Raw genomic sequence first — 27,560 nt, 5'->3', positions numbered from 1 at the left:
TTTTTAGCGTTTTGATGTTAGTATAAAGCTTGAAGGAGAGATTTGATGTAAACATTCAGATAAAAATGCAGACTAAGTAGGAGAATAGGATAATGAAAGTACCTTCTAGCCAGTGCCAGCTTCTTGTTGTAGCACAAACTAGCATAGACTCCTCTCTTTTGTTTGTTTTTTTCTGGAGAGAATATAATGAAGGTTGAGATACACATCTCGTTGGCTGTCACTGGCATTTGGACCCCCAGCTGTTCTTTTTGTTCTTTGAAAATCTCTCTATGCACCTCCACTTCTAATGCTAATATCTGTCGTGTTAATTGACTTTTGTTGCTCATCTGTGTTCATATTAGCAATGAAGTCTCTTATCTGTGGCTAAACACAAAGCTCCTAAGTTTTCCAGATAATCATGCACAACAAGGAAGGGTACTGACATTCAAAGTATATTTTAAAATTTCATTCCATATGACTACACTGTGTAGTTTCATTTTTATTGTAAATATTGGTACATCTTTTGGAATTGCTAGTAGATGCTGACTTATCCTAAGTGGCCTTTTTAAAAGATTATATGTAGTTTAGTTTGTTGTCAAGTCATCTGTTGGGGAAAAATCAAACAATATTGACTAAATGGATCCCAAATGGGCTATCAGTTCTGATAAAACTCCATCATGTACAGAGTTTTTTATATGCTTGGTTCAACTTAAAAATTCATGTCGTTTTATGAACTAGTATCAAATCATGGTTTATTCAGTATGCCAGATTCCAACTCTGTAAAAATTATGTACAGAAATGGTAAGAAAGATCATAACTATTTTGTCCGCATATTGTAAGCTTTCTGCTCTTGCTTTTTCATTTATGTGCAACATAAAACCAAAATAGCTGTCCAAATCTATGTCCAACCTATGGAATTTTAAGAAAAAAAATATCTTTCAGGAAAAAGGGGTGAACTCCAGTCATGTTCGAAATTCCACCTGGGCAAGAAATGGCTGTTACCAAGATATTTCACATAAAATGTTTGAAATTGATACGGAAGAGCAAAATGTACGAGCTGGAGTGCAGTCAGTATTGCAGGTATGAGATGGATTTCATATCTAATTTTTGTTCTCACAGCATAGCTTTTGGTATCAATACATCATCAGTGGAATAAAATATAGTACTGTTGAAAGGGAATTCCATGCTCCTGCTCCAAAGCATCACTAGATATTACGCATTTTTTTAGATTTGGTAAGTATGATGATAGATAACATTAGAATAACGGCAGTGGTTTCCTATATATTTATGAATATAGCATATATAGTATGTAGAAATGCTGAACTGCCATAAGCATGATAAGATTTGTTTTTCCTTTTTTATAATTGAAGTAATAGCACTCCTTTTACATTTTGTTAAGATTGTGTCAGAGAGTTTTGACTGGATTCAGAACACAACGGTTCAGTCAACATTAGTCTATTGTGGAGGTTACAATGGTGTAATAAAGGTTAAGCAGAATTCTGACCTTTTAGTTATCGTTTAATTCGGTGACAATTCTATTACTGGTAGATACAGATCCAGCTTATTTTAACATTTTCTGGAGGAAAAACTTTTTAAAATAATACATATTATATTCTCCAGTAAAATTGTTTGAGAGCATATTCACTGTGGTTGCCAACTGTCCTTGAGCCTACCTGAAATGATATGCTCCAGAGTGAATATCTTGTACATTAAAATAAGAGTGTGGTCATAGTAGTTCTTACTGAGTTTTCTAAAGCAGTATGAATAAGTGACATTGATTGGAAGATTTACTGCAGCTTACAGTAACTCTAAGTAACCATAAGAAAATTCACTTGCTTGTCTTCTCTGTAGAAGAACCACTTGTATGCATTACATAAAAGTACCTGTGGGAGAGTGAATTGAGTCCACTGTATTGATAGCTTACAAGAACTCAGGTTCAGCTTCTGTGTTGGGAGTGTGTCTTGTATTCTAAATCTCTGGCTTTGAAAGGAATCCAAAAGGCAAGAGTTTCTGGGGCCAATACTGTTATGTTTCACATCATGCTTTTTTTTTTTTTTTTTTTTTTTTTTTTTTTTTTTTGGGTCCCTCCCTTTGTATCATACTGGGTTGCCTCAGCAGCTTGCTGAGGTATTTCAGATATATTTCAGTTATATGAAGATTTTGGTATATGGTTCATACCACCAGGAAGACAGGAAGATGGGCCGTGCCTGGTTTCAAGCATTCCATGCAACTATCAAAAATACATGCTTGTTTGAAGCACAGGTAAAAGGGCATTACCTAGCATTACTGCTAGGTAAAGGCAACTGCTTTGGAAAAAATACCCACTATTCCCTACTTCTAATAAACCTTGCCGTTCGTGATGGCATGAGTGCTTTAGACTCCCAAGCTCAATACAGTCACTGTCATGACCAGACATACTGTGTACCACGATTCTTTTAAGCAGCACAACCACACGCTCTTCTGGATTAGTTACTGGCTTCCCAGCAGAATTTTCACGCGGTGGTCGTCATCTTTGGAACCTCGTCAACCTTCATATTTGATAACTATCTTGAGTAATTTGCTGTACCATCTGTTTTAAAATGTATACAAATTTGCAGACTTGAAGAAACTAATCAGTTTATTGTTGTCTTATCATCAAAGCAAGCTAACGTACAATACATATTAAGGACTATATATGCAACCTTACTATTAATAATAAATTTTCTCTTTCCTGTTGCTATCAACCAAATTGCTGAAAAGATTGAAGAGCTTCAAGCTCACAACATTCATTCTTTTTTTGCCTACAGGTTTTTATAATAAACTCTTCAAATATATTCTTCCTTGAGCCTGCAAATGAAATTAAAACTCTTCTGGATGAGCACACTGATATGTGTAAACGCATTCTTAATATCTACCGTCACATGGTAGTGCAAGTGACTATGGACAAGAAGACGTGGTAAGAATGCTAATACTTTTATCTTAGATTATTAGTTCATGGAGACAAATTAGAAAATGTATTTTGTTGTAAACCCAATAGGATGTCATTAACAATGCAAGTTACTTTCTCCAAGAAAGAAATTGTTAAATGTCTGGATTTTAACATCACAAACAATGCAGTGAAAGAGACTCTCTGCTCACTCTCTTAAAATTAGTAGCAAAAACTAGCTAGTTTGAGGTAGATGAGCCCATAGTGGAAAAAGAAGCTAGAGTATACAGACTACAGAAGCTGGGGCATGTAGACTAGTATCAAGGAGTAATTGATAACTTTCCAGGCCATTCTGGTCATGCATCAAAGCATGAAGTATATGAAACATATACAAAAATGAAGCTTCTTGATTTTACTAAAAAAAAAAAAACAAAAACAACAACAAAAAAAAACAAAAAAAACAGATTTTTTTTTTTAAAAAAAAAAAAAAAGGAGGGAGAGACAAAAAATCATTTATATAAGCCTGGATAGCTATTATAGTAAGATGTGGGTTTTTCTTGATCTGAATAACTCTGGCTTTGGGTGTCTGTCTGGTTGGGTTTTTTGTTTGGTTGGTTGGTTGTTGTGGGTTTTTTTTGTTTCGTTTTGTTTTTTACAAGAGTCAGTGTGCTATTTAACTGCTTCATTCCTTTACAGTACTTAAGATGTATTGCCAGACCAAGCCACCCTCATTAAAAGATATCTGTATATTTTTTCACTCTCATTTAAATAGTTGCATCTCTAGTGAGTGAGATGGCACCAAATAGAATTGTGAGTAAAGGTTTGCCTGAAATTTCAGGCCACTGAGTGACCTGGTGTGGGAGTAACAGGGACTCTTATTTCAAGTGTGAAAAAGAGTGAAAGTAATTCTTTTTACAACCACTGAGTTAGGCTGTTGGTAATCACTGTGTCTTGTTTGAAATGTGCTTGGGTGAATCAAACGTTTTTATTATTTTTAAAAGTATCTTGGAATAGACAGATGTATAAAAAATGTGTAACTCAAAATCTAATGTTATTTTGCAGGGAACAGATGCTGCTCGTGTTGCTCAGAGTTACAGAATCTGTGCTGAAAATACCACCCCAAACTTTCTTGCAGTATCAAGGAAGGAAAAACTCTACTTTAGCAGGAAGACTTGCAGGACCTCTTTTCCAGGCAATTAAACATAAATTCACTTTAATTCATTTAAATTTTGACCAGGAGACTAGATGCAGCAAAAGCTGTTGACTGGTTTGTCATCTCAAATTATTTGTCATGTAACCCAGATAATGTTAATACTGTAGGTTAAAGATGTGGTTACATCTAGTAACTTCTGAACATTTTTTAATGACATGCAGGCAACTGTTTTCAGGTACTATGACATTTTAAAACTGCTGCCTATTAACTGAGCTGGGATAACGGGCAGTGTGCAGTTTTAGCTGCCATTTCTTGCAGAATAAAATGTTAGCTTTAGTTAGTACCAAATCTTGTGTGTCATCCAGTATTAACGGCCTTATGCATTCATTATTCCTTGCAGTGAGCAAGAGCAGACTCCTACAAAGTTCATAGCTGCAGAGCTGTGTTGTGATAAATTCTCTATAAATGGGACTCCACGTTCTCCACGTTCTTTAGTGGGGTAAAAAAGATAGGAAATGTATGAATGCAGCGAGTAATAATTTTTGTTACAAAACCGTTCGGCAATACTTTTAAGATATGGCAAGATTTCTTAGGAATCAAACCTATCTGTTCTTTTAGCTAAGTCAGGTACCCATGTGGCATTAAACTTGATAATTCTTGAAAGGTCAGCGTGTACCAGTGAGAAAAGGATTACTAGGATTATACCAAAATTTCCATGATGGTTAGAAACTTCTTGTCAAGCAGTAACATTTGAATGTTGTCATCTTAAGACGGGAAACTAAGTTCTGTCACTTTGTTCTTTTAGACTCTTATCGTAGCATGGATCAAGGCGAATCTGAATGTGTACATCTCTCGAGAGCTTTGGGATGACCTTCTGTCTGTAATGTCATCACTGACTTGCTGGGAAGAACTGGCTACTGAGTGGTCACTGACCATGGAGACGCTAACTAAGGTGTTAGCTAGAAACTTGTACAGCTTGGACTTGAGTGACCTGCCGTTGGATAAATTAAGTGAGCAAAAGCAGAAAAAGCACAAAGGCAAAGGTAAGACAAGACTGTGTGTGCATCACGTGAATCTGAGATGGGGAAATGAGATGCTGGACACAGCAGAAGCAGATCCAGCCTTTTTAGTGCACCTAATTAGGCATCTCTGTCACCTGAAATTACCCAGCTTCTTTAGGGTGAGGCTGCCTTTTAGAACCTCCAAAAACTCCTAGCTTAGAGATTTAGTCCTGCAGATAGTTAGGCATATGTGAAATGTAATCCTTAGGGTTAGGTCTGCAAATCTTTATATTCTTTGTTATCATGTTATCTCCTTTAAGGCAATTAAATAATTGAGTCCCAATCTTACTTTCAGGAAGTTAACAAAGATTACATACCTGGTAAAAATTAACTAGATAGTAAGTGGGTATTGTAAACATAATTGAAATATTGATTCTGAAATCTTATGAATGTTGATAAAAGGGCAAACATGCATAGTCTTTTTTGAGGAGTAATTCATTTTTAAGACTTGCTGAAGAATGATTTTGTCTAAGTGAATTGTCTAAGATATGATAGTTTTAATAATGCATATGAATAGCACCAATTTTTAAACAGGCTCCTGTACATTATTAAATATGAGTTAATAGTTAAGTAGTATGGGTTTTGGAAGTAATAAATCACATACAGACTGTGCCAAACTTCCTTAGCCCCCTTCATTTGCTAATAATAATGAACATTGTTTTAGGGCTCACTTTCCAAGAGGATGCACTTTTAATCACTGTGATTCTATATCATTATCTTTCATTATCTCTTTATCATATTATTTATCAGTATTAATTTGGATTATATAAGTCAGTACAAAAGTAGGTAAGGAAATATATTGTAAATATCCTTTAGGTCACTGGGATTTTTATTTTATGAATTTCCGAAAAGACTTGTTCTCTGAGGCCATCATCCCTTCTTTTTTCATTTTACATTTCATGTTAAAATGTTTCAGCACCTTCTTTAACAACATTTAAAAAAAAAAAAAAAACCTGCCAGTATTGATGGTTTTTACCATGTGATTGTGTGCCTTGTCTAATAAGGACTCAAAAGATTGAGATAGAAGAAAATTTTAAATAGTAATCTATTTTTTATCAGTCTACACCAATTGTTCTTTTGTACTTTCACAGAAAAAAAATCACAATTGGTTAAGCACTAATGTTCAGAAACACTAGTGCTTCTGAACAAGTTGGAGTATTGATTTAAAATCACAATTGTTTTGATAACCTAATAAATTTAGAACTGGATAGAACATATTTGAAAGAGTGTAAGTATAAGTATTTGGTAATGTGTATTCACTTAATCATTTGAAATAACTTTCAATTCTATTTTTGCAGGGGTTGGGCATGAATTCCAAAAATCCTCTGTTGATAAGTCCTTTTCTAGAGGTTGGAGTCGTGATCAGCCTGGACAGGCACCAATGAGACAACGCAGTGCTACGACCACCGGTTCTCCAGGAACAGAAAAGGCAAGAAGCATAGTACGGCAGAAGACAGTTGGTATGTATCCATAAAAGATTATACGAGTGATCTTTGAAAAAGGGAAGGAATTAACAAGGGTTTTGGAGCTGCATGGATAACTGTTTTCCACAAATGTTTGCTTTCTATGATAATTACTTAGGTTGGCATATGTTGTAGAGTCTTACATGTTTTGAGGATAGCTGAGTATGGTTACTAAATTGCAAATTAGTGTGAGTAAAAACCAATAGATAGCCAATAGAAGCCTTTTAAAATGCATATTTTCATACTTTGCAAAAAAGAAATTATAGCATATTTTTCAATTATGCAAAAAAGGGAGAAATATTTATACATACAGTCTTTGATTATGTCCTGAAACTTGCTTAAATGAAAGATGGACACTGATGTGTGTAGTTCTCCATTTCTGAAGTGACGTATTTCTCAACTTCATTATTTTTAGATACTCTTTATACTGTTAGAAATGAGTGATGCAAGACTGTTCTAGGTGGATTGCTCAAAAGAAGGTTCATTAACAGTCATGTAATTTGCTCAGAATATCTAAACATGAACTGGACCACAATTTCCCATACCCTGTTGTCTCTTCAGATGATCTCAGTGCTATCCAATAAGCAAAGGAAAATTGCATTGATTTTTGCTTTCCTATGTTAAAAAAGGAAAAAATATATATATATCTGGGTTGTTCACTAGCACTGTAATAGTATTGGCTTCAGTCATTGTGTGTTGCTACTTCACTGATACTTCCTGGAAACAAGGACATTCTGACACAACTTTAACCAGGAAGGCATATTTGCTCTTCTGTTTGTTGTTAGCTTTTCAGATATCAATATTTTCTTTCCCTTTCCAAAAATCTTTGCAATTAATTTTATTTTTTTTTAGTAACAGAAGTTATTTACCCAATATATATCCTTGATTATACCTTCAAATGCTGCTGTTCCATTTTTAAATTTGTTTACTAGTAACATCTAAAAGCTTTTTGGGCTAAAGCAATACAGACACAAGAGCAAAGGAAGCCATTACTCCAGAAATGTCTGACATTTTCACAAGCTCAAATGCTGCACTGCTTTTCCTGTATCTCATGCTGACGGCCTCTAGTTTGAACAGATTTTCTTACAGGTCACAAGGTATCTTAAATGTAGTTTCTGCTTCTCTGTAGATAGTATGGCTAACTTGCAGTGTTTTTGTTTTGAATCTTCATTGTGTTAAGCAGGTTAAAATTTCTTCTTCTCAAAGTGTATTCAGATATTCTGTGAGAAGGTACTACTGTTTAGTCAATTTATGAATGGATTTGTTTTGCTGCTATTGCTATTTGTATGACTTTAGCCCTAAATCACTGGAATTTCTCCTCATCAAGCTGTATGTTGACCTGGTTAGCAGCAAACCAATCTGATTTTAGTTTCATTGTGTTTTTGCTTATTTTTGTTTCATTCGATCATATTACATATTTGATATTTGTAAAGTTTGTACTACTGTAACCAGTAAAAATTTTGATTGTATTCGTGATGTAGAACACCATCTGTGGACAAGCATCTCAGCATTTTTAGAGTGATTTTAAAGGGGGAAAGGCCCTGAAGAAGTTGCCAGAGGCAGCAAACCCTTCAGTTTTTAAGATGTTAATGAAGCATAGGTACACAGGTGTGTTAAATGTCTACAAACAGTTGCTTGCTGTCTGTCAGGTCTGCTAAGAGTTGTTCAGGTGCTTCCTATTCTGTGCCAGTTAAAACATGGTCATATAACAAAAAATAAAATAAAATAAAATAAAAAGTGATTGCAAATCTTTAAATAAAGAAGTTCTATATAATGTTTTCCTGGTCAGATTCTCCCCTCCAGTTCAACACTAATGCCACAAGCTAAGTTTGGGTTGAGTCAGACCTCAGATGCATTGCATGGCATTTGATATGCAGTATGTTTCCTTTAATTGTTAGTGGTATACTCCTTAAGTCTGGCTTTGGAGTCTACGCATGTTGAGAATATTATTGTAAGACAAAAATGGGGTTTCTTTTTCATCTGGTTTTTTGTACACATTTTGCGTACATCTGTGCACCTCTACTTCTGAGCCATCCTCATGCCAGCACACGTGTATGATGCACCAAGTTTGTGTGTATGTTTTACTCAACTAAAAATCACAGCTTTTCTGATATGCAATGTGTACATTTTTAGCCTGAACTTATGTAAAGTAATTTTTGGAAAAGGGCGTTTAAATATGGTGTGCATATGGGTTGAAAAATCTTATATTGGGCTAGAAACGGAATGTGCAGCATAGGCAGTAGATTCTCCCCCATAAAGATATTGCATCAGGCAGAATTTACTAATCCATAGCTCTCCCTTTGTCTGTACACAAGGACAGTGAAAGGTAATTTTCGGCCCCAAAAGTTCATCAGGGTTAAACAGGCCAAACTGAAAAACAGCATCAGTATGGCAGTATGTTTTCTTGCTTTGTTCCCTCTACTTCTTTCCAGCTTCCCAGATTCAATATGGAAGGCAAATAATGGTTTTTATTTTAACTTTTCTATATGGAATGTGCTGGCAGAGCAGAGGGAAGCCACACAGCTTTTGAACTGTCAAAATATCTATTCCACATTCTGGCAGTTAGTCTGCCTCTGCTTGACTTCTTAATTCAATGTGACATCACACTTTCATAGCATTCAAAATTAATTTTCCTTTTGATAGTAATAATCTACAATTCTTCCTTTAAAAATTGCTTTAAAATTTCTACTTCATAATTGCAAATGGGTTGTTCTACCTCCCTTGCTAGGATTAAAGTAATAGGGTAGGAAGAATTCCAAATTATAAGGGACCCTTCATTTTAAGACTTGCTATCAACCTAGTATCCAGTCTCAAAACCTTGGCTTATTTAGTATGTAGTTTGTTTTTTTTTTTCTTTTCTTTTCTTTTCTTTTCTTTTTTCCTCCCTCTTGCATTATTAAGATGCACAATGATGTCTGTAATGCGTCTATCTATCACTGTGTCCTATTTTTCAATATTGTCCTTATTGAATAGAAATTAAAACCTTCCACATACTCGCATCTTTGGCAGCAAAATTAAGTTGATTTCTTTTTTATGAACTAAGTCTAGTAACAGATGACTTCAATCTTAGATTTTTTTTTTTCTTTTTCTTGACTGTTTTTTCTTTCTGACCATAAGGCACTGCTTAAATTGTGCTGCATTTGTCAAATGTGTTTTCTGCTCTGCATACATTGGCTCCCCCAATTCTCTGCATGTTGCTGTGTTAGTGGCAATTCTTGGACTGAATTTACAGGTGTGACTTGCTCAGCTTTTACTTTTTCATTCATATACTTCTGATTCCTATCAGATCAGGTACACTAAGATTCTAAGTATATATTCCATGGTTTTTCTGAAAATATCTATACAGCAGAATTCAAAAGATGATTAAATGTAGTGCTGACAATGTTATGTGATGTGCTGAAATTTCCAGAGAAGAAATTGATCAATGACCATTTTAAAATAATTATCAAATTCACAGCGAATTGCAAAGGAAACTGCTTGAAAACTTTTTTGTTTGTTTGTTTTTTACTTTTTGAAGAGCTTAGCTGTTCTTTGAAATTGAGTGTTATGTCTATTTTTGTTGCAACTCTGACAAAGGAAAACTAATGATAGGCAGGAATTCATTTTAGACCTTTTGGAAAAGTTGCAAACATAACCTTGATGCATAAGAATTTTGGTAAGGTTTTCCTCCTGCAGGAAGGAACTATTGGCAAGAGGTATGAAAGGGTGAACCTGCTTAGAAAGGTATCTATTAAAATCCAGAACCTAACGCTAGTACAGGTTTGTTGACAAACCATTTCACCATTTCCCTTCAGTCACTTCATTTTTATGTAAAACTATACCATATTGTATTGCAAATTATTGGAAAATTTTGTATTAAAGGTAATGGGCACATGTAAAATCAGAAATACTTGTTCAGGAGTATCCAAAAAAGCTAGAAAAATACAAACAGTGTAAGTTTATTTTCAGCTGCAAAATTTCAAGTTCTGAGTGCTTGTGCAGTGTTTCTTAACTTCGATTTTTCAACCCCTGATGCAATGGAAAAAAGAATGTTAATTATTTTCTTGATTTTTTTTTTTAATGCAAAATCTTTATAATAGTCATAATAAGGGCATTGTTGCTGCTTTACATAAAAGTTAAAAACTCAATATGTCTTATGTGTACACTGATTTTTTTTCTTACAGCTCTGCCAAAATCTGCCGTGCTGAAATGTTTTAATTTTAAAATTTTCTTCTTTTTTATCTTTTTCTCTGTTGCTGCTTTTTTCTGTGACACAAGCCTTTCATTATAGTCACTCTTCTTTTTTCCTTCCCCACTTCTTTCTTTTCCTTTTTAAAGCCATGAGAAGCCGATCCATTGGTGAATGTGCTCTGCCATCGGCCTATATACGCAGTGCTAAAAGTGCTCCTGTTCTGATCCATACTTCCAAACCCTTCTTGCCTGATATTGTTCTCACTCCCCTTTCTGATGAGCTTTCAGGTAGTGCCACCTCTGCTAATTTCTGCACCCCCTTTATCACTTTTTTAAATCTTCTGCTTTCAAATTCTGCTAAATCAGTAATTTCCTCAAAGTAAAAATATTTGGGGGAGGGAGGGAAAGGGGAAGAGATTAAGAATGAATATTTTGAATTACATAAAATACCATGCTGTATTTGCAATTCATTCTGGAACTGTTAGAAGTTAGCGCTGTGCCAATGTTTGCTGTCATAAAAGCAAAAGTCAGAGACATCTCTTCCTTTTTCAATTTATTAGCAAATATTCATGTAGCATCTGTCTACCATATAATACAACTAATCTAAAGCTTTTATTTGTGATGAGCAAGCGAAAAGGGAAAAGATGAAGTCATTTTCATTTGACTTACAATAAAAATACCTTTCTGCATAAAGTTTTGAAGTCATTGTCGTAGATGTTATGTGGAGTCATGATAATGATACAATTAAAAAAGAATGTTCAAAGGAGCAATGTATTATTGTATGGTATGTTTTACGGTATGCTTGTTTTGCATTAATATGAAAATATATAAATGTAAAAAATTACTTATAGGTTTGAATTTTGAACCACTATAGTTTGGTTTGGTTTCCCAAATAATACATTTTGCACAGGGTTGTAGTTTATCCTTAAGTGGCGTTTGGCCTGCAGGATGGTTGGCTAGAAGTTTGGCAGTAGCTTTCTTTGGACACACACAGAGTCCATTAGCAAATAAATGTTACTTTGGCTTGCCATTACTTCAAAAACTCAATTCTTAAAGAAGGTCTTGGAGCACCTGCACAAGGGAATAAGCTTTCACAGTCATCTGTTTTCATTCCATATAGTTGCAAATAGTTGATTTATCCTGTCTTAGATAAGGCTGGGTGTGGTTATACACAAGTTGTGTTTTTGCAGTCAAATTTATTATCCATGTTTCTGAAAAGTCCAGGCTTACTTCCTTCTTCTGATATGTCCCAGATCCCATGGGGTTTTGTTTGTTTTGCTATTATCCTTTTCATAGATATAAATCTGATATAAAAATAGTACCACGAATGATATTTGAAAAGTGAAGGAAGTTTACAAATATTTGCAATTCTAGCATAGAAAGAGTCCTAGACCTCTGCCTGTTCTGGGTAGGCTCAAACAGGCACTTTTCGAAACAGCTCCATCATCTGTCCGAGAATCTTGAACATTAGCAGAAAACTAAATAGCTTAGTGAAGAAGAGCAAGGTATAATGTTTACCAGAGACAGTTGGGTGACAGTTGGAAGGAAATAACTACCCCTGGATCAGAGGGTGCTTTGCCCTTTTGTTTATCTGCATATTTGCGCTCTCACACGCTCTTTTGTTTGTTTTTTTTGTTTTGTTTTGGGTTTTTTTTTTTGGTCTTTAAACATGGAGCTTTGTCATTTTCCTTCCCTTTTGTCCATACAGTGATTATGTTCCTTTTTGAAAGCCCTCTGAGCCCAGATGTACAGCCTTATAATTTGAGAATTAATTAAACTGTCATCAGCATGCTTTAGGTAATGGATGATAATTAACAACCTGTGATAGTTCTTCCTCTTATATCATGATTATATGAATGCTACTTATGCAAGATGAGTTTCAGGACCAACACAACTGGAAGAATAGGATATTTCAAATGATCCTAAGGAAACAGGCTGCCCAAATCTTGTTTCAATTCTTTGAAGTAATAGTGAGCTCCTTTTTAGCTTTTTACAAATTTAGGTGTTGGAACAGTGACTCACTGAATGTCAGCTAGGCTTGCCAGGTTGCCCAAAGGGAAGCATTTGTACCAAGACTTCCTATCACATTTACAGTACAGTATATTAGCTTTCATAAGGAAGGCAGAAAACCCGACAAAGTTATTTATGGACTAAAATCTTCTGTTTGAAGGTCGGTCAGTAGATCAACCTGGAGATTTTGCACATTAGTTAAAATTTGTTTGGGTTTCAGAAAGTGAAAATGGAAATTTGTGATTTAAGAATTTTCTTTTTAAGCTATTAGAATCCTGTAAATGTATGTAAAATACGCTTAATTTCTGGTAGTGTTGGGGGCAAGGTTGGCAGGAGCAATGCACACCACACTTGCAGGTGGAGGAGAATGAAGAGAAAGGGTGGACAGAGACAGAGCACATTGCAGACTAATGAATTGCAAGTGAGAGATGTTTCCTTTGCATTGGGACTAAAAGAATTGGAGGAAGAACTAATGAACTAATGTGCGGGGGAGATAAATATTATGCCTTAACAACTTTACTCCCTAATTAAGTGTTAAATTTCAGTGAACTTATTGAGCTGAAATACAGTTAAATCAGAACTGTAGTATCAGTGTGGCTAATAATTATTTGCCAATCCTGGAAACTTTCAGAATAAGTATTTTCATATAAATGAAGTGAAAAGAAAATTGAGATTTTTTTTCCACTTGCTGAACTAGTTTTCCCTGTATCTTCTACTTGCCCTCCTGTTTCTTGTAAGAATGTGCCTTTGTATGAGTTGCTACTTTAGCATATCTGTCTCCCACCTCACACCAAGAAACACACCAAGTCTTTCCTAGCAGAAGGGAGGTAAAATTGGGTTAAGGTGAGTTGCCATCAGGTGAGATTGGCTACAAATTACTAATTTTAATCTCTTTTTCTCCATAATATCACCTTGATTCCTAACATACTAGGAACTAGATCAGTGTTTCTTTTGAGGCGATGTACCATGCCATATCTGTATGTGCTTTCTGGAGCACAATTGCAGTGTAGATGGTGAAAACTCTTTAGAAATTGGTGGCATCCCAATCTGATCTATGCCACTATTCAAGTGTGAGCCATGATTGCCAAGGGTATTGTTCCTTTGGATTTTTAAACATTGTATTTTTAGTGGTGCTATTTTAGTAACTTAGTATGTTTTTCATTTCCTTAATTTCTTCCTCTGTTTTACCAAAAAAAAAAAAAAAAAAAAAGAAATTTCTCATGGAGCAAGTCCAGTATGTATGTTTGAAAATGTTTGCATAGTTGTATGTGCTAGTCTCTGAACACTTAAAAGTAATACTGGATCAACATTGAAATAAATCTAACTGAATTTGTTTCAATGTTTGGAGCTGCTTGGTATGCATATATTTGCACTTCTCCATGCAGTGTTTTGGGTTTTTTTTTGTTTGTTTGTTTGTTTTTTGTTTTTTTGTCTTAGGAAATCATAAAATCATAATCACTGCATGTATGCACAGTGTGCAAGCTTCAGGCTGGTGCTTTAGTTGTCTATGAGGCTGAATATATAAAACATGTCAAAGATGCATATTGAGGGCTCAGGTTGAGATCAGTGTATCATATCTGTGTATATTTATCTCATATATAACATATATTTTCAGCTGGATCCTATGGTCTGCAGTCACTGCTTTCGTACAGAGACCATTGTCTTACAACTGCAAAGAAAGCCTTGAGAGTATGATGTGAGCAAAACTGTTTTGTTAATATCTGCCTAAATCAGTAGAATTGAAGACAGCGGTTCTAACTGGACAGAGACACCATTCATATCAGTGCATGTTAATTCATATACTTAATATATTGAGCAGGAATATTGTTAAGAAATCTGCTGCTGTTCAAAACAGAATAGAAAGGAGAGGGATGATAAATTATGCAATACATGGCAATTGTCAATTCATGTTCACTTTCTGAAAGAGCTTGGGTGTGTACTTTCTCTTCCAGTGCACACCTCTGTTTCTTTACTAGCTTCTTTAAAGTTCAATAAATTTTAAATCAGCTCTCAAACTTTTTTCTTAATTACAACTCCCCTGAAAAATTGAGCATGGAAATGCTATTATTGATCTTCCTCTGACCTACCTATTTGGTTACAAACAAACATATTAGTTTTATCCAGAATTCAAGTCTTGCTCAAAAAGAAAATATGAAAATTCAGCTCCAGCTCTAACTCTCTCAGAAAAATAGGAATACTTCAATGTAGGTTTTTAAGACAACTTCAGATTGTCATAACAATATGTTATTGTGGTAGGTATAGATATGGATGAAGTAATTAATTTTAAATAATTGAATGCAACATAGCTTCTTTATCTTGACAGCAGCAAATCAGATTTGGGAGAAAGGAAGGGGCTAAAATAAATTTTGGAGTGTTCTGGTTAAAAGTAAGATCACTGTTGCAGTCCTGAAGATAAATCCCTGTAGGCAGACCAATAAGGTAAGTTTGTCTACTGTGGCAAGTGAATCGTGGTGGTGTTCCTTTAGGCTCTTTATTGTTTTTCCTGACATAACAGCATATCTACAACTTTTAAAGTTGTAGGTGGTAAGAAGCAAATCTGGGCAATAATGGATCTTATCAAAACAAATCAACATATAATTGAGGGAGGTGTTTTAATCTTAATGTTCAAGTGCCTAACCTATTAAAAGACTGCTCGGGGTAGCTCGAATTCCTGTGATTAGTTGAATTGTCTGTAAGAGACACTTAGGGTATGTAGTGTTCCCTTTGGCATGTCAGGAAATCTGGAGAGGAATGTAATGGATCCTCATTTTGATGGATGATGTGGAATGGGCTGATAGTTTTGTACATTTCCTAGGTGATCCATATTGGAACTACAGCTTTCATTACAGTTAACTCTGACTTGTGCTGATGCTAACATATCAGCAGTCTCAACAGAGACAAGGAATCACTAATTTAAATGATCATAGCAAAAGTTCTTGGGCATTCATGAATAAAAGTGGTTTATTCTAATGTTAACTGTTGTGCAGCTGCAGGATTTTTTCGGTAGTGGGTCCTTAATTTGGTAATCCTTGCATCTCTTTAGTGTTCAGTTTTCATTTTGCAGGCTATAGACATATCACAAATCCATCTTTATTTATTTTTTTTTAGAGAAGGTATGTCCATAGATTATCCTTCATAATAGCTGATATAAAATCTATGTATCCTGACTATTTGTCCTAACAGTTATCCTTTCACTATAGACCCAACTCTTCTGTGTCATTTTTTAAAATCAAGTCTTCAGGTATATGCTATATTACATATGCCATAATATACCTAATTATATGATGTTATGTTTCCTGATATTTCAGTAATTTTTACACAGTCATGCAAGTTATGAAAAAGTGATTTTCCACTTCTATAGACAACTAGTTTTCTGGAAAAGCTACATGTTCTCTTTTGAGTTCTGTATTTCTGAAGATTTAAATTGCCTGCAGGGTACTACTACTGATTTGTATTCTAATTTGTATGCTGATTTATATTCCAGGTAACTATTTCTTGAACAAGAAATTGAATTTTTGAATTTATTGGCACAGCCCTAGCTTTAACTGTATTTCCAAATGTTCCATGATCTCACTGTCTGTTTTCATGCATGTTAACATTTAAACTGTGTTCTGGTGGCCTAACTCATTTATATTACATTCTGTACTGGATATTATGTGTGTATGTTTTTAACACTCTAGTACTGGGAAAAGTATTTTTTGTTGTACTTAAATCAAGGCTCTGGACTTTTCTGGCTTTTTAAATCACGTGATTAGGATGTAGAGGTAAAGCAGTGTTATCTCTGTATGTGTTTTTACTGCATGTTACATATACTTTTTTCCTACAGACATTGATGATGCTCAAATTCTTCCACGCCCATCTCGAGTCAGACATTTTTCACAGAGTGAGGATACTCCAAGTGAAGTTTTTGGTGCATTGAATGAGGAACAGCCACTGCCACGAAGTAGCAGCACCTCTGACATCCTGGAACCATTTGCAGTTGAACGAGCCAAAGGTGCAGTTCCTGTCATTGACAGTTCATCCCATCATGCTCCAAGCTTACAGAGTTCCACTGAGACCTCTTCAATGCATAGATCCACTGAAAGCCATATTACTGACACAAATAGCAGAGAGTCCTCCTTGGAAGTTGGGGATAGTATTTATGATCATCTCTGTCATTTAATAGGGCCGGTAGGATTTGCAAATACAGCCTTTGAACAAAGCCAATATGTTGACCTTGAAGGTGAAGATGATCTTCTTTCCTCTCTGAGAGAATATCTTAAAGAAAAAGAAGAATTTTGCGGTAACTTTGAGATAGATAAATATGAGGCTTCTGCTCACGAAGTTGATACATCAGTAAATAGGAATGATAGATTACCGATGGATGGATTAGAAAATAGAGATCAGACTGGTCAAAGCGTGAATAGCATCACTGTTGCAGAAAGAGCTGATAACACAGAGCTGCATCTAGAGGAAAACCAAAGTGGCTTTATAAGTAATATTGCACCTACTCAAGTAGACAATTTTACAAGAAATCAAGCACTTGATAAAGCCCAACAATTAAATATTGATAAACAATCTGAAAGCCTCTTTGATCACGGGTCAAGTAGTCCTAATAGCAAAGAAGGGAAGAGATATCTGTACAGGCAAGCTGCCACTGAAGTTGAAGTAGATTTAGCTGTGGAAGCAGCATTAGCCGAAAAGAATAAAAGTGCTCAGTTTAATGAAAAAGTAACCAACTCGCGTGTTGTGCATGCAAAGAAAGTTCTTCCTAAAGCACAAGTTAACCCTCAAATGGCTCACACTACAGGCACAAGCAAACTCTCACCAACTAAAAGGAGTATATCTGAAACAGTAACTCACAGGGCCAAAATCATGAAAATAACAAGTAAGAAAAGAAATAGTGTTCACGTTACTTTTAGGCCGTCTACAGAATCAGTTCAATTTTACAATCCTCTTGAGAACAAAGAGGCCCCTTGGAAAGCAAGACTTCGTAAACTCGGTGGCTTCAGCAGTAGTGGTAGTGGTAGCAACAGCACCAGCACAAGCACCAGCTCCTCAGCTGTCACGGAGCTGGTTAGGCCTGGAATTTATAGACCTCTAGATGTGATCCATGCTGCTTCAGTTGGTAGCAAGCAAATTAAGGAATCTACAGAAACCCAAGCAGCCCTGTTGCAAAAAGAAGGTATCGCAGTTAATCAGTTCCATAGCCGTAGTGCGTTTAGGTCGGCAGGTCAGGAGACAGCACAACAGCAGGGCTCCCTGGGTGGTGTTTATAAAACTGTTGTACATGCTCTTTCGAAGCCGAAGGCCAATGTTTCCCCACAGAGGCAGAACAGAATGCCAGCAGAGGCTCCACTGAGGGATCTGTACAGTCATGTAATGGGCTATTTTGGAAGGAAAGCCGCAGGTGAGCACTAACAGTGTGCAGAGCGCAAAAGGAGAAAGGCAGCACCAGTTTGGCTTAATGCAACTGAAGCAAGCTCTGATAAGCAATCAAGGCTTTGGGATGATCACTGCTTTCCCTGTTCGGTTATGCATGCGCCTACAGCCAGCTGATTTTTTTTCTCCCAGCATAAGTTCCTTTTACATACTTTAAATTACTAATTTCCCTTTTAAAGACATTTAGTTCAACCTCTTTGCTGCTGAAGACCATCAAGTTAGGGAAGAGGAAGAGACAGTAAATGACCTAACAAGGAATTAAAGTCCTGAGAGTTCACCATTTTCATAGGCTATGCAGAGCCTTTAAATACAGCCTACTGAATGATTGGCATATGCATATTTTGCCAGACTGTTGTTGTTTGTTTGGCAGAAAGACCTGGCTATCAACCAGCTAGGTTGAACTAATTATATTTCTGGTTCATTTAGTGTGTTTTCTTCCTCCTCCTCCTCGTCCTTCTCCTTTTCCTCCTCCAAAACAAAAAAAGTCCCTCAAATTTAAATTTGAAAGTCAGTCTACATAATTGAAGGAGAAAGAAAAAAAATTAAACAAGAATCTCCTCCTACATGGATGATTTCCTTATAACAGTTCTGAAATCTAATCATTTTTTTTTGTTGTTTGAATCTTTTTCAAAACATGCTTTAGGCCTTTCTCTATGCATTTGTCCAAATGGATGCAGTTACATCTTGGCAACATCTTCCATTGCTTTCTGTTTTTCTTTGATTCATGGATGTTCATGAAGGTCTCTTCATAGTCCCTTTTCTGCCAACTCAGAGATCTCTGTGAACTGATCAAAAAGACTAAGGCTGTTGCTCTAACATCCATTGTCTCAGTTCACATCCGACATGACCTTAAATGAACAATAAATTAACTTTCAGCAGTAATGTAGGTTTTCTTTTTCCACACTGTTACGCCAGCATGATTAACCGAGGATCTGTAACGCATCCTGCACTGAGATGTTAATGCCGCCGGAGGGCAGTCTCTGTAAGCACAGCGCCCTGGCAGCTGGGCGCAAGCCTGGTCCTGCCTCTGAAAACCATGGGTTCAGAGCACTTTGTTTCTCTGCAGGGTATTGACGTCTGAAAGAGATTCGAGAAAAGAAATATTTAAAAATGTATTTTAGAATAAAATGTAGAATTTTATTTAGAATCTGTAACATGACACTGAAGGGAAAAAAATTCTTAACGTGAATTGGAGTAAATTGAAAATTTACAGGCTAAGACATTCAAGTCAGGAGTAACAGTCACAGCTAATTCTGAATATATAAATCATATTATATATGGTATAATCATACCAAAACTGACAAATGAGATAACTTAATTAATTGTTCATAATCATTGACCATCTAGAGTTTGAATTTTCATTCCATGTAGTAGCATGTTATTTTGTTACATGAGATTTTATTTGCACTATTTATCCTAACCTTATACAGTGCCACATTGACACTTGTCATTATTATATTTTGCAATCTAGTGTACTTTTTCCACTATATTGTTTTTCATTAGGAATGCAATGGAGAAGGAGTGTCTGTAGGAATCACTTTTTTTTTTTTTTTTTTAGGATTTGCTACTTATTTTTTGTGATATGGAGGAAGAATATATGCTCTATCATGAAAGCAAGCATTAACAACTTTAAGTAGTGCTTATCTATAAGCTTTCTTGCTCTGTGAGGTTATACTGGAGATTGACTAACACTTGCTTAGTGGGAAAAAGTTTTACTAATTTCTTGAAGTACAATCTGTATAAAAAGAAGGAAATTCTTAAAATGCATGTTTGCCATTTTTTAATTTTTAATTCCTATTAATTAGCTTTTTAATTTGTTATCTTTTTTTTTTAATGTGTTGATGCATTCTTTACTATATACAGTCATTCATTTGCTTTTAGCTAATAGAGAGGACATGAGTCCAAAGCTGCACACTATTGATAGTGATATTGGCAGTAGCAATACAAATGTTCCTGACCTCATGGATGAATTTATAGCTGAGAGACTCCGCAGTGGGAGTGCGCTGGTAAGCTTTTAGACTTCTGTTTTACTATATAAGTTTGCATGTGTGTTTGTACTTACCAGTGGTATTACAGATCAGTCACTTCAGGAAAACATCTCATTCTGCATTTTATGAATCAGAAAGGATTAAGAATATTATTTAATTACTTCTTTAATTTAAGTCATTTTGGCATAAACTCACAAGTCTCATATGCCCTTTCATGCTATTAATATTTTTAGGTCTTTTTAGTCTGCATTGTGTAAGCAATATGTAAGTAACCATTGGATGAATAGTCTCATTGAATTATATGATTTTAATTTTACATGTAAAGATTTTTCCACACAACTATTTCATAATCATAATTTGTATATAAAATTGTCATCCTTGGTGTGGTATTATATTCCATTCTCTACGAGTTTAATTAGTGCAACAGACTGCAAAGCTAGCCTATCACCTCATTTTCCTTCCTTTTTTTTTTTTATTTCACTTACAGAAGTTGAATAATTTAGTGTTTAGTGTTTCTGCTTACAGAAATACTTTTTCTTACCCTCTTTTCCTGCACTTTTCCAGGAAGGTCTTGTTATTTGGGGTATCTTTCATGAAAAATATTACTCATTTTTTTTAAGCCAAGAATTTCAAGGTACTGTTCAATCATTACAGAACAAGACAACTGCTTAGAAAAGATTTTTTTTAATTAACTAGCATTGAAAGAGGAAATATTAGGGGGAAAAAAAAAAGTCTCTGAATGAAGAAGTTGTCCAGTGTTCACAGTTGTCCAGTTCCCTTTTTTGCATTTTTTTGTAAGTGAAAATGTCACTTTTTTAAGTGAAAATTTCAACATAGAAAGTTGAAACAAGTAGTTTAGTTGTTAACAGGGAGCAAAGAAAAGATTTGTCAGAGTCTTGAAAAATGTGTTTATTTAACATCATCCCTAGTAAGTGGCCAGAGAGTCTATCCAAGTGTGTGTTTTTCTCTCCTTTGTATGGAAACTACATTTATTAAGTTTTGGTTGTTGGTGCATAACATACTTGTTCATAAGTCCTGAATTATAAGATGGAAAAACTAGCTGGAAATATATAAAAACGTATCAACTTAGATTTCAGATTTATAAAACAGAAATTAACATGGTTGGTTGTTGGGGCGGAGGGGAGAGAAAAAAAGAGAGAAAGAGAAAAGGAGTACCATTAAAGGGATGAGAATATTGACTGATTTTTACTAGTTCAGACTAGAGAATTGATTATTTTCCTAGCTATCAAAACCCAGCCAAAGTAAGCCTGAATAAAGAATGTCAGTGTCAACACTTTGCCTGTCACCACCATGGAAATCTACCATTCAAATACTGATGTGCTATTTTATAGCAAAGGCCCAAGTTATGAAGATGCTTTACAGAGCTAAGTCTAAGCAATACTAAAACCCTGTGATGTGAGTGTCAGGCTGAGTAAATTTCTAATTAGGAAAAAATAGTGTAGGAAAAGTGCAGAAAAGTGACTGGGCCGAATACAAAAAGAAGTTGCTCTCAATCTCTTAATTTTTAATGCAGAGAGATTGAAGCTGTTTTATAAAATTGCTTTTCTACATTTCTCTCTGCTCTGCCTCAAGATAAGTCATGTCTATGGTTAGAGTGACTTAGAGAGACTCTGAGTAAACAAAAGCTTTTAGAAGAGCAAATCCATATTCTCCTTTCTGCTATATGCGCTCTCTTGTCCAAGTCAATAGTGAGGCTTTGGCTTAATCATTAGGACCACGGCTTAATCTCATTAGGACCACGAGAAAATTAGAACCTTGTTTTACATAGAATTTTTGCTTATAGCATAGCAGACTACAAGCCCAAAATTACCAGATTCCTTGATTTTTTTTTTCCTGTTTATGTCTAGAACCAAGGGTAGTAAGTTTTGCTTAGTAAATTGGACATAGCTTGAAGACAATATGCTTTATTTTTTTTCTCTCTATCATAAGCCTTAGTGAATACCCGTGTGAAGCCCGTGTTAATCTAAATCCGAGTCTTTTATGGTATATGCCCCAAAATTTGTTGTGCAAGTAAAAAATTTGTGATTGCGTGTGTTCTTCATTTGCTGCTGCCTGTTGGGGGTTTTGGAAAGTCTCAGCTATGTGTGCAGTTGATTACTTTTTCCCTTTTATGTACATATACATATATGTATGTATATGCATGTATAAAGATACCATCAGAGATTTTGAAATACTTCACATCAATTTGCAGAACGTGACAAGGAGAGGAAGTAGCCCCGGCAGCCTGGAAGTTCCCAAAGACCTTCCTGACATTCTGAACAAGCAGAACCAAATGCGCCCCATAGACGACCCGGGCGTTCCCTCCGAGTGGACGTCTCCTGCCAGCGCAGGCAGCAGCGACCTCATCAGCTCGGACAGCCACTCCGACTCCTTCAGCGCCTTCCAGTACGACGGCCGCAAGTTCGAAAGCAAGTACATTTTCCCAAAGTAACTCTTGAGGCTGTCACGTACAGTAGCTTTGTAAATATACTATGCTTTTTCTAAAGACTTGGTGCTTTTCGTTAATGTTTCATTTTGTGTATATATGAAGTGGATATTGTAAGACCAGATATCAGGGTTGGTAAGAGTGATGATTTCATGTGTTACGTAAGAGAGAAACAGTTTTATATAGTAGAAATGAAGGAATTACAAGTTTTAGGTCTTAGAAGTTACATATCTTGGATGTTATATAACTAAGTGATGCTATTTAAACTGTGTTTCAGCATGACATTTTGTCCTTAATGTTAAAATAGCCTTTAGTCAGAAACAGTTATTTTTAGTTAGAAGTTATTTTCGTTAGAAGTGTTTTTAAAAAGTTAGATGTTTCCTTCAGCTTATAAATTTTGCCAAAAAATTATTTACCATATGTTACCATTATTTTACTTTGTTCTCATCACTTAGGTGTGTCTTTAGCGGCTAGCAGAATATAGGATGTGCAATAGGAATTTCCTCTGGAAAAGTTTTGTGGGACAAATAATGTTCATAATAGTAAATTAATTTCTATTTTTACATTTTATTTAGTTTTTGCAGTTGTGTACTGGTAACACAAAAGATGTATGCACGGGTTTTATATGGACTCGCTGGGTTTCCATACTTCGTACCAGTGATATTTTTAACTTGTCATTTAATACAACACTTTCATCCTACAGATTTCGGCTTTGGCACTGAGGCTGGGACACCAGCTTCCACCGAAGTTGATGCAATTTCGGGACAGCAACAGAGTGCCGAGGAGCAGGAAGTGGCCAGTTTAACTACACTCCATATAGATTCTGAAACAAGTAGTCTCAATCAGCAACCATTGTCTGCTGAAGCTGCAACTATTACTGGTAAAGTAGTTCAAAAAAGAAAAAAAAATGTTGCAGAATATTGCAGAAATTTTCCACCCATCCTGAAGAGTACAGGTTTCTGCTTTTGCATTGAATCTGTATTCAGTATGAGATGATTCTTGTCTTTCAGGTATTTTTGATTACAAGTGAAAACTAATGTGCGAAATAACTGAAATGTAAAACTTTTGTCTGATTCTGGTCACTCAGTGCTTGGATTGGTGCTAAATATATTTTAAACTTGCCATGGGAAAATCCATACAATTATCAAGGAGAGAGCTATCACTACATTTTATATGCTAGATCTTTAGCAGTGTTAAAATCTTTTGTTACTGTTAGCAAAACAGCTGATCAGCTGATTTTCAGTTGGTGGGATTTTTTGTTTGTTTATTTATTTATTACTGGAAAGGCTGTGATATATTATGCTCCTTTAAACCACCCATGCCTCATGGGATTCTTTTATATATGCTCATCTTAAGCTCTGGGTTGTCTGTTGTGAAACTGGGAGCTTTCAATACGCAAAATATTAATTACTGTTCAGTGTAAGATCAGTTCCTATTTGTGTAACTCAGAATATCATTTTCCTGTAGTATTTTCCCTGGTTTTGGCCTGGAAAAAGAAAACTTGCTAAGAAATAAACCATTGTTTCATAGCCTGAGTTCATGAGCTTGAGGGTCCATGATTTTCCTTTGCAATGGCCTCTTAAGAAAGAGATATAATAACAGTTAGTTTAGCAACCATCAAAATTAATCCAAACTTAATGGGCTATTTCCTGGAAAAGAGGATGTTCCTCTCTGAGGATTATTAGGAAAAAGGATCTGTGAACTAGAAGCAGAGGCATCCATAGTCATTTTCATGTTTTTTGTGCCATAATTGTTATATAGTACCATGCTTTTTACAACCATGGGAAGAAATACTTATTCTTCTGTGAAAGCTTACATCTACATACAATGTCCTGTTGTCTGTGACAAATCAAACTTTTTGCATTTTCAGAGATGTCAAAAGACATCTCTCCCTGCAATTCTTTCTCCTTTCTAAAATTTCCTTTCTACTCAAAGAAGCATAGTATTTGCTTTCTTTGGAATTGTTGTTCAGCTTGTGCAACAATGTTCGGCTTGACTTTGTTCTCTTCATTTTTCTATTTGCTGTGTGCTTTTTTTAAAGTCTCAGCAAAAAAAAAAGGCTCTTTTTGTTTGTTTGTACCTACATGTTAATAATTTTATTACTGTATTACTGTCCAAATTTGCACTTTAATTGGTAAGATTGTAATTAATGACTGAGTCGTCCACTGAGAGAGTTCTGTGGCTGTCTCTTCTTGTTGTTTGGACCACTGTCATAGAGAGAGATCTTTTGTATGTCATATGCATTTAACTTTAGCCAGTTTTCCTGAGGAAACTAAGCTTGTGCAATTACACTGTCTGTCTCTGTCTGGCTATGCCCCTTCTTCAACAACATTTAACACATTGTTCCAATTCCTGCTAAAATAAGATAAAGGAAGAAGTCAGCAAGATACTAATTTCTTGGAAATTTTATGAAAGGTAGGCAGCTGCATAGCTTGTGTGAAGAGTTCTCTGATGGGAGGCTGCAATGCTAATTCACTGTATTAAGTGTTAAAAAAATCCATGAAGAAGCTTAACCTCTCACTCATAAGAAATTGGGTTTCAGGTGTGCTGCTTCACAGAAAGCTACTTGTTTCTCTATGTTTGGTTTTGGTCTGAAGGTTTCTTTTCCTGGCTTATTCCTGACACTATTTCATATTCTTAGAATGAAACAGTTTGCTCTCAAATGCTGTTTACTACAACTGGAAAGAAGGTGGCCCCCTAGTAGTCCCTGTAAAATGTGTTTCCGCACACGCTCATCTCAGAGGAATCCAGTAGTTCAGCACATTTTGCGTAATTATTTCTGTGCTTTCTCTTCCACACCATGTCTTGATTGTTCTCTCTTGTTGTCACTCATGCTCTTCCTTGCACTCTCTTGCACTTCTCACTCTTTCTCCCTTTTTCTCTATTCTCTGCCTCCCTGCCTCGCTCCCTCCAACCCCCCTCCCCAGCCCTTGTTCTTTCCCTCCAACAAAACGGGAACAAAAAGGAGGAAGAGAAGGAGGAACTGTGACAAGCTTTAGAGTTTGCGTTAGCCTTGTGAGAAGGTAGAATCCAAGTTATTGGTAGCTGGTGAGGAGTATTTTATCATGTAGCTATTAGAATGAAACACTGGTTTTGGTTTTGAGGCAATATTGGAATAGGAAAAGTAGCTTGTCACTTTTCAGATTTTAGTGACATCTGTGTCTATTTCCCTCTCTCCATTGTAGAGATGATGATTGAAATTAGTAGTGAAAGCTGTGTTGACTTCATTTAAATCTGATAAAAACCTCTGCATGCAATTAAGTTTTTATTTTATTAATCAATTTTCCTCAAAGTTCTTTCAACCATTGAATTCTTTTTCTTGAAAAGAACATTTGACTGCCAATAATTTGGGAAAATAGTTTTGAAAGAGCCTCACTTTTTTTTTGCTGTTACTACAGTTATGTTTATCTCTAAAACCAAAGTTCACACATCATCATAATATTTTTGAATGCCAGTTTATCTAATAGTTAAAAATCAGGAGGTTCAGTTCTTCCCTTTTAACACGCATTAATGTGTGTGGTATGTAAAATATGTAGGATATATATGCTCTTTTTGCTGACATGCCTGTCTGCTTAGCAGAAAAGACTTGTTTAGCAGAAGATAGTGCAGAGGGAAAGTACGTAACTGAATATCTGCTCTCCCTCCACAAACTTCTCAATAGAAGAGACTAAATAGTTGCCTGGAAAAGTTGTAATGGCAATTGTTGTGTTGGCTGCTCCGCCATCAACAAAAACTAGTGTTTTCTGGTCTTGGAGGAAATACCTCCTAACTATATAGAATTTCCCCCATGTACATTTTCTCTGTCTGATTAGCAGAAAAATATTGAAGAATTTGTTACTAATTTATAAACAAAAGCTTCAATTAACTTGCACACTTCTCTAAGTTTAGTAAAGCAGCTGCTTTCATAAAATTTCTGCTTAAAAACCTGGTTGGAGTGAAATTTAGGTGAGGGAAGGTGAAAAAAAACTCAATTTTCAGGGTTCAGAACACAGAAAGTGATTTGGAAGAAAAGAAGCACCTTAAAAATGATTTTCACCATAACGTACATGTAACTATGTTGGCTTTGCTGTTCATCTTTCAGCTTCCTTGTATGTAATTTGTTTTCTTTCACCATCCACAGGGAGATCTGCTTGCAGTTTTTATATCTCTTTTTGGCCATATTTCATATATAAAAAGCAGCTCAGTTTTCTTTAATGTGATGTTTAGACAACACTTCAGTAGCTCAAGAAAATAGAAAAGGCTTTTAAGGTAACTGTTAAAAATTGCATTTGCAGGCTCTGAAAGTGCTTCTCCAATCCAATCTGCTCTTGGATCCCGATCACAGACACCTTCTCCTGCCACTCTGCATGCAGATCATATTGAGCAGAAGGATCTGCAGCTGGATGAGAAGCTCCACCACTCTGTTTTACAGACGCCAGATGACCTAGGCAATATCTGGAATAGAAAATATATACATGTTCTTTCTTTCTTTCCAATGCACTGAAGTAGCTAGTATTCCATCAGTTATACACAATCCTGTAGAAGGCTGCATCTTTAAAAAAAAAAAAAATAATAGTTTCCTTTATTTTAAAAAAAAAAAAAAAGTGTTTTGCATTGTATCTTTCAATTCATGCATCCACTATTAGCAGTGGATTAATAATCCACAAATTTGTAATTACTCTTTTGAAGATTTAAAATTATGGCATTTTAGTGTTAGATACTGAGTTTCTGCCATGGACTTTTGTGTCATTAACATACAATTAATAAGACATAATTTTAAAATAATGTTATAATTTCCTCTTGGAATATCAGTTGCTTTTTCATTTCAGATATATACAAATTAGTAATTCTTCTAACTATCTTAGATATTTGGTTTTAGGGTACACTCGTTCAGTAAATATAAAATTCTAATTTCTCCCATATTTGGTCTCTTGGTAACAGAAGTGTGTTGGATGTAAATTTTAGCACCTTTCCTTTAAGAAGTC

General features: G+C 35.4%; 1 protein-coding gene across 2 annotated transcripts in view; it reads left to right on the top strand.

Moving 5' to 3' along the window:
- RALGAPA1 (Ral GTPase activating protein catalytic subunit alpha 1) overlaps window positions 1-27,560 on the top strand; it is a 117,924-nt gene that overhangs the window by 22,859 nt on the left and 67,505 nt on the right. Inside the window, exons 12-21 of one of the 2 annotated variants that reach the window (XM_088529283.1) lie at window positions 922-1,059; window positions 2,766-2,914; window positions 3,947-4,076; window positions 4,843-5,080; window positions 6,397-6,558; window positions 16,568-16,735; window positions 20,044-20,168; window positions 22,363-22,579; window positions 23,300-23,476; window positions 26,871-27,023. In XM_088529283.1, the coding sequence (XP_088385409.1) occupies window positions 922-1,059; window positions 2,766-2,914; window positions 3,947-4,076; window positions 4,843-5,080; window positions 6,397-6,558; window positions 16,568-16,735; window positions 20,044-20,168; window positions 22,363-22,579; window positions 23,300-23,476; window positions 26,871-27,023 (1,657 nt within the window). Of the gene's footprint in view, window positions 1-921; window positions 1,060-2,765; window positions 2,915-3,946; window positions 4,077-4,842; window positions 5,081-6,396; window positions 6,559-16,567; window positions 18,131-20,043; window positions 20,169-22,362; window positions 22,580-23,299; window positions 23,477-26,870; window positions 27,024-27,560 lie in introns of both variants that reach the window. The other variant, XM_088529282.1, reaches the window with a different exon arrangement.

The sequence above is a fragment of the Tinamus guttatus genome, unplaced genomic scaffold (genome assembly GCF_059628265.1).
Source record: "Tinamus guttatus ecotype Peru unplaced genomic scaffold, ASM5962826v1 Tinamus_guttatus_pri_ptg000327l, whole genome shotgun sequence".
Classification (NCBI taxonomy): Eukaryota; Metazoa; Chordata; class Aves; order Tinamiformes; family Tinamidae; genus Tinamus; species Tinamus guttatus.
Note: the sequence above shows the minus strand (reverse complement) of the source record. Positions and strands in the feature narration are given on the sequence as shown.